The 9937-nt window shown below is 63.0% G+C and overlaps 1 protein-coding gene across 2 annotated transcripts in view; it reads left to right on the forward strand.

The window, feature by feature from the left end:
* USP20 (ubiquitin specific peptidase 20) overlaps nucleotides 1-8487 on the forward strand; it is a 37617-nt gene extending 29130 nt beyond the window's left edge. The window contains exons 15-25 of one of the 2 annotated variants that reach the window (XM_079111704.1): nucleotides 461-555; nucleotides 2384-2417; nucleotides 2594-2639; nucleotides 3298-3478; nucleotides 3555-3681; nucleotides 3764-3933; nucleotides 4012-4093; nucleotides 4741-4849; nucleotides 5391-5493; nucleotides 6774-6845; nucleotides 7205-8487. In XM_079111704.1, coding sequence (XP_078967830.1) covers nucleotides 461-555; nucleotides 2384-2417; nucleotides 2594-2639; nucleotides 3298-3478; nucleotides 3555-3681; nucleotides 3764-3933; nucleotides 4012-4093; nucleotides 4741-4849; nucleotides 5391-5493; nucleotides 6774-6845; nucleotides 7205-7365 — 1180 coding nt within the window. In that variant the 3' untranslated portion in view covers nucleotides 7366-8487. Of the gene's footprint in view, nucleotides 1-460; nucleotides 556-2383; nucleotides 2418-2593; nucleotides 2640-3297; nucleotides 3479-3554; nucleotides 3682-3763; nucleotides 3934-4011; nucleotides 4094-4740; nucleotides 4850-5390; nucleotides 5494-6773; nucleotides 6846-7204 lie in introns of those variants that run through there. The other variant, XR_013759430.1, reaches the window with a different exon arrangement.
* The last annotated feature ends 1450 nt before the right edge of the window (nucleotides 8488-9937 follow it).

Below are 9937 nucleotides of genomic sequence, written 5' to 3' on the forward strand. Positions count from 1 at the left end.
GTATGCCCTCTTCCCACCCGCGGGGCCATGAACCAGGGCCTGCCCGGCTCTGCTGAGAGGGACACAGACTGGCCCGGGGAGAGCCGGGAGGGAGCTGGGCTGAGGAGGTGCGGGAGCGTGCTGGGTGGGCAGCGGGGGGAGCTCCCGGGACGCCTCGGGGCAGCAAGGGGCCAAGTGGCATTTGAAGGTGGGGCAGCAGCGGGCGCCAGCCTGCCCCATGGAAAGAGCAGCGGGTGGCCTTCCCGAGCCCTGCTGCATGCCAAGGTGCCTGCTGTGTCCGACGTGAGGAACCTGTCACGCCAGGGAGGACCTGGTGGGGTCCACTCCAGGCTCCTGCGCCACCTCTGCCAAGCGGGCTTCCTGGACCTTTTGGGCCTGAGGCCTGAGCAGTGCCCAGCAAAGCGGAGTCCTGTTCTTGCCCAGGCCCTGGCCACACCGCACCCCCGTTCTGTCTCTGTAGGTTTGTGGTGTCCTGTACCCCAAGCTGGTTTTGGGGGCCTGTGGTCACCCTGGAAGACTGTCTCGCCGCCTTTTTTGCAGCTGATGAGCTGAAGGGTGAGAGGCCTGGCTGACGGGGGGAGGTTGCCGGAGGGGGACGGGCGGGCGGGCCCCACCCCACAGGCAGCGTGCGGCCAGCGTGGGCTGAGCTTGCCCGAGTCCCTGTGGCCACTGCCCTCCGCACATGCCTCATGGCTCGTGGGGTTCATCTGCTCATCTTTTTACCAGTTTGGTGGCAGAAGTGATATTCTGCTTCAGGTTTTCATGTCCTTGATTGTCGATGAGTTTGAATCCTTTTCATTAAATGTATCGACTGTATTTCTTTGCAATTTCCCACACCCGTCCTCCTGGCTGCTCGGTATCATGTTCATCTTTGGGAAAACTTTCAACTTCCAGTTGTGGCCCAATACAGACAACACAGCATGTACCATCCCAGCCTGTTTCAGTGCTGTTCCAAACAGTGTTCCGCCGTGTGGTGTTGAGTAGTCATCTTACAGTGCAGCCCTCCATTTTTACCTGTGTACATGTGCGTGTGTGCATACGTGGGGTTTCAGTCTGGAACTCAGGCCCTGTGCACACCAGGAGAGTGCTCTGCATGAGCCCCACCCCGCTCAGAACATTTTCATCTTGCAAAACAGAAACTGTGTCCGTTAAGCAGCTCATGACCCCCACCCCAGTCCTGGTGGCCACCATTCTGCTTTCTGAATGGCAGACTTAACTTTCCAGGTACTTCATATATAAGTGGAGTCATAATGCTGGCTTGTTGGCGACTGACTTGCTGAGCATCGTATCCCCAAGGTTCACCCATGTAGTGTGCATCAGAATTTCCTTCCTTTTTATTTTTGTTTCTTGCAGTGTTGAACCCAGGGTCTTGTGCATGCCAGGCAGGTGCTCTCCCACTGAGTCGCACCCCAGCACTTCCTTTTCTGGACTAAGTAATATTCTATTCAGTGGCTCCACTACACTTTGTGTATCCGTTGGCCCCTCAGTGGACGCTGGGGTTCCTTCTGGGTCTAGCTCTCGTGAATAATGCAGCTGTGAGCAAGGCACCTCTTTGAATTCCACTGCATGCACTCAGGAGTGGGATTGCTAGAGCACGTGGCGGTTCTAGCTGCGACTTTCTGAGGATCCACCACTCGGGTTCCTGCAGGGTCGGTGCTGTGCATCCTGCCTGGTGCCCAGGCTCAGGTTTTTGCGCACCTCACCTCTGCTGTGGCGCTGCCCTTGCAGCAGACCTGCAGGTAGTGGCGTCTCCCAAGGTCAGGTTGGCCTTGGCCGGTGGGGCGGCCTGGACCTGGAGCGTCTGCTCAGTGCCGGTCCTCCTCTGCACGGCTTGGGCTTTGGGAGGGTCTGCGCCAGCCCCGTCCGTTTGCGATCAGGCTCTTCTGCTGCAGTAGGGCTCTTCTGCCCTCGACTGGGACTGCGTCTGGTGCTGGTGTGGCAACACCTCCCGTCCTGTGCTCACCTCCCTCTGTCTCTGGTTCATGGGGATCTTGGATTTTGATGCAGCTGCACCGTCTGCTTCTGCCTCCGTTGCCGTGGCGGAGCCAGGCCAGCTGTCGACCGTGCTGCTCTGCAGCTCTGCCCGCGTCTGCCCAGGCCTTCGGTCCCCTCTGAGCTGGCTTCTGTGAGGGCGGGAGGCCAGGCGAGGCCCCTCGAGCCTTAGAGCTTTGGAAGTGTTTTCTGGCTCTAACGTCGCACTTCCCTCACATTTTGCCCGTCAACTTCTAATTCCGTGTTTAGCGCTGTCTGCGTGGAATCTCAGGGTCCCCAGGGTACACTCGCGCTCTGTGCCCTGTGGGGTCCCGCCCCTCGCGCCCCTGGCCTGCTGCTCTGCTCCCTCCCTCCCATCGCCCCGCTAGCCGGCCTCGCTTCTCTGTTGCAGGTGACAACATGTACAGCTGCGAGCGGTGCAGGAAGTAAGTGCGCCTTCGGGCCCTTCCCAGCCCCCTTCCCAGCATCCTCCCGTCTCCATGCTTCCCCGCCCACCCCGAGAGCTCCAGTCGGCTTCCAGAGTGGCGGGGTCGCGGGCCTGCCAGCACGCCCCTCTGCTCCCCACGGGACGCTGACCGTGCTCCCTCATGCCTCCTCCCAGGCTGCGCAACGGCGTGAAGTACTGTAAAGTCCTCCGGTTGCCCGAGGTGAGTGAGCGGCTGTGGCTTGGCCGGCTCCTTCTCCACGCTGTGGTGGGCACTGGGCTGCTAGGGGCATCCAGGAGGGCCAGGTCCCGGGAGGCCGAGAGACTTGGCGGCCCGTGGGGGCCTGCTCCTCAGGTGTCCTGTTGTGGCCTGGGCACTGAGGCCCGCGCGAGGCCTGGAAGGAAGCTGCGTGGGGCCTCGGCCTGCAGGCAGTAGGGAAGGCCCTTCTGAGGAGGTGACCTCTGAGTGGCACCTCCAGGGTAGAGGCTGCTGTCAGCCTGATGAGGCAGGAAGATGGGCACAGCCCTAAGGAGGAATGGGCGTGGCAGGAGTAACTGGGAGGCTGTCCCAGGATGCGGGCCCAGATGGCACGCAGGATCCAGAAGCCTTTGCGGAGTAGCTGCCAGGCGTCCTGCCGGCAGGGCTGGTTGGCGGTGTTCGTGGATGGTACACTTGGTGGGCCAGTAACAGACTCAGCTTCCCGTAGGGACCAGCCAGCTCTCAGCCTGGCCTCTGGCAGCAGAGCCTGTGACCTACAGTGGGCTTGTCCGGCTGCCTCGTGGGACCTGGTGTCCAGCAGTCTGCTCGAGGCTTCAGCAGGGGGCTTCTCGTCATTTCCACCAAGATGAGTGGGGTGACCGTACCTGCCCTCTGCCCTCAGATCCTGTGCATCCACTTGAAGCGCTTCCGGCACGAGGTGATGTACTCGTTCAAGATCAGCAGCCACGTCTCCTTCCCCCTCGAGGGCCTCGACCTGCGCCCCTTCCTGGCCAAGGAGTGCACGTCCCAGATCACCACCTACGACCTCCTCTCCGTCATCTGCCACCATGGCACGGCAGGCAGTGAGTGGCAGCCCCGCGGCCGGCCCCTGCGCCCGCCTGCCCCCCGCAGGCCCTGTGACCGGCCGCTCTCCTGCAGGCGGGCACTACGTCGCCTACTGCCAGAACGTGATCAACGGGCAGTGGTACGAGTTTGACGACCAGTACGTCACCGAGGTACACGAGACGGTGGTGCAGCACGCCGAGGCCTACGTGCTCTTCTACAGGTGGGCGCGGCCGGCCGCCTTGGTGCCTGGCCTCTCGGAAGCACCAGGCCAGGCCGCGCCCACACCGCCCTCCCCTCCCCAGGAAGAGCAGCGAGGAGGCCGTGCGGGAGCGGCAGCAGGTGGTGTCCCTGGCCGCCATGCGGGAGCCCAGCCTGCTGCGGTTCTACGTGTCCCGGGAGTGGCTCAACAAGTTCAACACCTTCGCCGAGCCGGGGCCCATCACCAACCAGACCTTCCTCTGCTCCCACGGAGGTGAGGCGCCTACCCCGGGGATGCTGGCATGGGGCGCGGGCTGAGCCCCAGCTCTGCTTCCCTGTGCCCGCTCCACAGGCATCCCGCCCAACAAGTACCACTACATCGACGACCTGGTGGTCATCCTGCCCCAGAACGTGTGGGAGCACCTCTACAACAGGTGAGGCCTGGGGAGGCCGGGGAGGCAGGCTGGGGCCACTGTCCTGCGGGGGTGGCGTGGAGCCCTCCTGTTAGTGTTTCTTCTCAAAAAGGACACCTGGTCCCTCACACGTGTGAGGGATGGGAAACAGGCTCCCACAGAGGCAGGTGTGTTCGTCCTCCCGTAGAGGCCCTTCCCGGGAACTGTCAGAATCCAGAGGCGGCTCTCCTGCTGCAGCCCAGCCCTGCCAGGCCCTCTGCAGCGGGTGGGCAGTGGGGTCAGCTCTCTCTGCCCTGGCCCCACTCTAGGCCAGCCCAGCCACATCCGTCCCCAGGCCAGAGCCACCTCCCGCCTGCCCAGCTGCCAATAGGGGGTCAGAAACTTACAGGGAGATGTGTCCCTCGATCCTGTGGGGCCCCCTGGGCCAGGGACACATACTCTCCTGCCTGCAGCCTCCCTAGGACGGCGTCTTGGGCTCCAAGCACACGGCACCCGCCCAGAGGAAGCAGGCCAGGCTGCCTGGTCTGCGCGACCTGCAGTCTGCCAGGCCTCCACAGCAGTGCGGTGGCACGCAGCTAGCAAGGGGGACTGTGGAGGGCGCCCTGCTCTGCTTGAGCCACCACCTGCCCTGTCCTCAGGGCCACGTCTCTCCCTCTCCCTGAGTGCAGGTTTGGGGGCGGCCCTGCCGTGAACCACCTGTACGTGTGCTCCATCTGTCAGGTGGAGATCGAGGCCCTGGCCAAGCGCAGGCGCGTCGAGATCGACACCTTCATCAAGGTTCGCCAGGGTGGGGTCCTGGGGGTCAGCTGGGATGTGGCTCCCTGGGTTCAGCCCCAGCAAAAGAAAGTGCCACTGTCAGGGCCTGGGGTGCGGCCCAGCCACGTGGCGCCGCTTCACGTCAGGGCCTGGGGTGCGGCCCAGCCACGTGGCGCCCACTTCGCGTCAGGGCCTGGGGTGCGGCCCATGACGGCACGTGCGGAGCCTAGATTCCATCCCCAGCACTGCAAAAAGCAAAGCAGGGTGCCGCCTGCTGCGAAGGGATGGCAGTGAGCAAGAGGAACCTCGGGAGGCCACGACCCCGGGAAGCGTGGCTGCCCGCCGTCCCGCGGTTAGAGAGAGGCCCCGGCCTGCTCACACGCACCCTGCCTGGGCTCCGCCCAGCCCTGGAAAGCAGGTCTCGAGAGGCAGTGTGGCAGCGGGCGCCTGGTGTGGGATACCGTCGACATTTCATGGGACTTGTCTGGTGGTGTTGGGGCTGGGCTGGGGCCTTGGGACCGCCAAAGGGAGAGGCGCTGACCTGCCGCCCCACGCCCCGCAGCTGAACAAGGCGTTCCAGGCGGAGGAGTCGCCCAGCGTCATCTTCTGCATCAGCATGCAGTGGTTCCGGGAGTGGGAGGCCTTCGTCAAGGGCAAGGACAGCGGTGAGTGAGCCGCCCTCCGCGCCTGGCGCTGGCCACCTGCAGGGACTCTGGGAGGCGAGGCCCCGACAAGGTCTCTGTTGCCCTCCAGGGTGAGCAGAGCACTCGGTGCCCTTCCAGGTGTCCTTCCCTCCCTCTCGCTCACTCCCCACTGACACCCAGGCTGCCACCCGCTCTCCTGCAAGGCCAGTCCTGGGGGTCCCTGGGCCCTGCACAGTCGATTGTCCCAGACTCTCAGGAAAGGCTCTGCTACTGTCTCTGAGCCTTCAGATTTAGAGGTAGTACAGACCCCATGACCAGAGAGTTCCCAGGTCCCCCACTGTCCCCAGCAAAGATCAGCAGGGACAGACCTTGGCCTGGATGGGAACACCCTTGCTCCCCTGAAGCCCACCCTTGGCCCCCAGGCCCCTTGACCCTGGCAAGGTCAGCAGACTCAGTGGATCCATGTCCTGCATGTCGGCCACCCGCTGGGCGCACACGCACCCACCAGGGCTCAGGAGGGGCTGCATCTCACTGTCTCACAGCTTGGCCCCTGACGGGCAGGGAGAGGGTTCCAGGGACACCGGCAGCCTCCCTAGCATTGGCCAAAGCAGTCAGACGTGGCTGTAGTTGAGGACAACAGTGGAGCCCCAGCCCTGGCCGTGCCACGGGCCTCGCCACCCGCCAGCTCTGGCCCTGCGGAGTGCCTAGCCGGGCCAGGCCTCAGTTTCTGTCTGAAGGAACAGTCTGACCTTGTGATTTCTGAAGGTTAAATGGAGGGACTCATGGAAAGGGGATTCATGACAGCTGCCAGCAGAGATTAGGACATCGCTCACCTGCCAGACTGTTGCCAGTATGCTGGGGTCTGAGGTGATCATGTGCATCCTGGAAATTCCCTCTGCTGGGTCCAAGGATGCCGGGGCCCCTTGGCTCACACTGCAGCAGAGGACCCTTTGGTACTCCAGGCACCTCCCTGTTGAATGTTCTGAGCTGGCTGGGCTCAGTGATGCACACCTGTAATCCCAGCATTTGAGAGGCTGAGGCAGGAGGATTACAAGTTCCAGGCCAGCCTGGGCAACTTAATGAGGCTCTGTCTTAAAATTTCAAAAGGGCTGGGGTGTGACTCAGTGGTAGAACGCCCCTGGGTTCAACCTGCAGTACCGAAAAAACAAGCAGATTGCAAGCTGTCCGAGGCTCAGGCTTGGGACAGCCTTGCGGGACACAGGCGTCGGAGCCTCCCTGGAGAAGGGCTCTGTCACACGCAGGGCCCTGGAGGTGCTGAGTCTGTACCCGTTCTCCTCCAGAGCCTCCTGGACCCATTGACAATAGCAGGATCGCGCAGGTCAAAGGAAGTGGCCACGTCCAGTTAAAGCAAGGTGAGCCTCCAGGCTCCAGGCCAGCCAGGCTGCTGTCCCTCCTGACTGCCAGGTGGTTGCTAGTCCTGATCCCGGCAGGAGCCCCCTGCCACCCACCTCAGAGTTAGGCTGTTTTCCCACCCAGGTCGAGGCCCCAGGGCTGCATGTGGGTCCTCCAGGCCCCTCCCTCAGACGTGCCCACCCCACCCTTTATATCAGCCCTGCCCTGGGACATAGGGACTGCAGTCAGAGGTGTGTCCTCGGGGTCCGCAGAAAACCGTGTCCCTGTGGACAGTCTGCAGTTTGCACTTGTGAACCACTGAGGCCACAGGCCACGGCTCAAGCCACGGCCCCGCCCCAGTGTGCCCTTGGCCCCACAGGGGCTGACTACGGGCAGATCTCGGAGGAGACCTGGGCCTACCTGAGCAGCCTGTACGGGGGCGGCCCGGAGATTGCCATCCGGCAGAGTGTGGTCCAGCTGCAGGACCCCGAGAGCTTGCACGGGGAGCAGAAGATCGAGGCTGAGACGCGGGCCGTGTGACTTGGTGGCCAGGCTGTAAGTCCTGGTGGCCGGCCTCCCGCTGCAGACTTCTCCGCGAGTCTCCTGGAGGGGCCCTGCCCGGCTGAGCTGGCTGTTCCCACAGGCTGCGGGCCCCTCCCTGCGGAGGGCCTGTGCCCGGCAGAGGACCCGCTGTGGCCACGCAGCTGCGTGTGGCGGTGTTGGTGGCTCACAGCGCTAGTGCTGCCCCCGGGAAATACATGCACTCCGCTGTGTCGGTGGCCAGGACTCTGTGATGGTAATTCGGGTCTTTGTCCTGTCAGTGCCACGCCAGTCACTGTCATCGTCGTCCCCAAACCTGCCCTCCTGCTAGCTCAGGCCTAGATTTTCCCTGGTGCCCAGTGCTGCCCCCTCAGTCAGAGGCTGGCGCCTGGGACATAGGGTCGTGAGAGGCTGCCGCCTCCCAGCGCCCAAAGGCCCAGAGGGAGGAGGCTGCGGCTGGAGAGCAGAGCAGCACATAGCTCAGGACCCGAGGGGCTTCTGTGTGTCCTCCCTGCCGGCCACCCCTGCACCCTGGCTGTCATCGGAGGCCCTGGAGTCGCGGGCTGTTCCGGGCGTGTCCTGCAGACTCTGCTGGCTGGCAGTTAGGACAGAGCAGGGGCGATCTCGGCTGGGGATGTTTCTGGAGGCGGCCGACCCTCACCTGACGTCCTGCTCGGCCTGCCAGTGATTGGCTGTGACTTGCCTCACTGGTCGGCCTCAGCCTCGCGGAATGCCAAGCTGCCACCAGGGGACTGGACAGTGGGGCAGAAATACCTCGTGTTGTATTTGCTGCTGGCACGGCTTCCCGGCGGCCTAGAGCAAGCTTCGGCCCCTTCTCCCAACCCGGCCCTGCAGGTCCCGCCTGGGGAGGGGTGCGGGGCTTCTCCCGCAGCAGGCAGGTCTCTCCGCGGAGCCCAGCAAGGCTGGGGGCCCCTGCCTGCAGCAGCAGGGCGAGGGGTGCACCTGTCGCGGTCAGAGCAGGGGTCCTGGGACCAAGCCCTGTGCCTGTGGCCTGCAGTCTCCGGAGAAGCAGGTGCCCAGGAAGTTCTGGCAGGCATCCCTTTGGAGCACCGGCCTTGCCTCTGGGGTCCGTTTCACCGGGTCTGTTCCTCCACGCCCAGACAGACGGCTGCTTCTGGGAGCCGTGATGCCGCCGTCCTTGGAAAGCTGCGCAGCCCTGCCACCCTGCCACCCTGCTGCCGAGCCCGTGCCGCGCTGCACCGAGATGCGGAGGCCACTGTGCGGGCTGCTACCTGGCCCTGGTGTCTGCAGGCTCGGGATGTGTTCAGAATGTCATAATAAACAGACGCACCCACAGTCACCTCTGCCTTCGCCGCAGTCATTTCTGTCCCTGGAGGGAAAGCGGATCTGGCCGTGGGGAGGGGTCATGGGGAGGGGCCGGGCACAGTGGAGCAGCAGGAGCGGGTGGAGGAGCCTGGGCCCTTGAAACACCCTTGGTGACGCGGCCAGCACATCCCACATCCCCCAGCAGGTGGCCACAGAGTAGTGGCCAGAGAAGCTGCCTCTCCCAAGACCCTCGGGCACGGGCCCTTCCCACAGCCCAAGCCGAGGCTGCCTCTGAGCCATGACCTCTGCAGCTGCTCTGGGGGCGCCTGGCACTCAGGATGTGAGTGTCTTACCCCTGCAGCTTGGTTGGGTTTGTTTTTACTCTGGAGACTTTTCTGGGGAGCAGAATTTGAGATTTCTGTAAATTACTCTGGAGACATTTGCTTGTCAGCTGGGGTACAGCTCTGGATGAAGCCCGGGTTAAGCACCCAATGAGGTGTGACTGCCAGCCCGTCAGACGCCAGTGTGCAGAAACACCTGCAGCCTGAGGCGCAGGCGGCCGAGTGCCCTCCCCAGGCAGGGGCCCTTGGTCTCCTGGCGCCAGCGGGGCCCTGGTCCTGGGTCACACACCTCACGCAGCTCTGAGCCTTGCTTGGGCCTGGCTCACGGTGGAGGAGGGTGGGTGGGGTCGCAGGGCTTTGCAGCGGCTAAATGGAAAGGCTGTGGAGGGTTAGTTGGTTGCAGAGGTTTGGAGACGGTCATTGCTTGTGCTGAGGGAGGTGAGGTAGAAGCAGATAGGTACCAATTTGCCTTAAAATGTTTCCTATGTATTTTCCCTGAAATACCCAGCTTTTAAGGGGCTCTGCCAGAGCTGAATCTGGAATCTGAAGCCCATTCACTCAGCTGGGTGGAGACAGGAAGTGCTCTAGGCAGCTGGAAAGGCCCGTCCAGGCTTCCCTCTGTGCACTGTCCCCAGGGGACAGTGTCTCCTGAGGTTTGAGCCTGGGAATGGTTCCTCGGTGCCCTTTATTTTGTATTTAGGGACAAGGTCTCTCTTAAGTTTGAGGCTGACCTTGAACTTGAGACCCTCTTGCCTCAGCCTCCCTTCTTCAGTGCCTTTTGAAGGTGTCAGGAAGCCACCCCTGCTGGGGGGCTGGGTGGGGTGCAACTCGTCTGTCTCCCTGCGGTGCAGAGAACGTCTGCAGGGTGCAGCTCCCCAAGCCTGAGCTTCTTCTGCTGCCGTCCTGCTTTGTTTTATTTGTTTTATTTGTTTTATTTATTTGTG

This window comes from Sciurus vulgaris (genome assembly GCF_902686455.1).
Source record: "Sciurus vulgaris genome assembly, chromosome: 15".
Taxonomy (NCBI): Eukaryota; Metazoa; Chordata; class Mammalia; order Rodentia; family Sciuridae; genus Sciurus; species Sciurus vulgaris.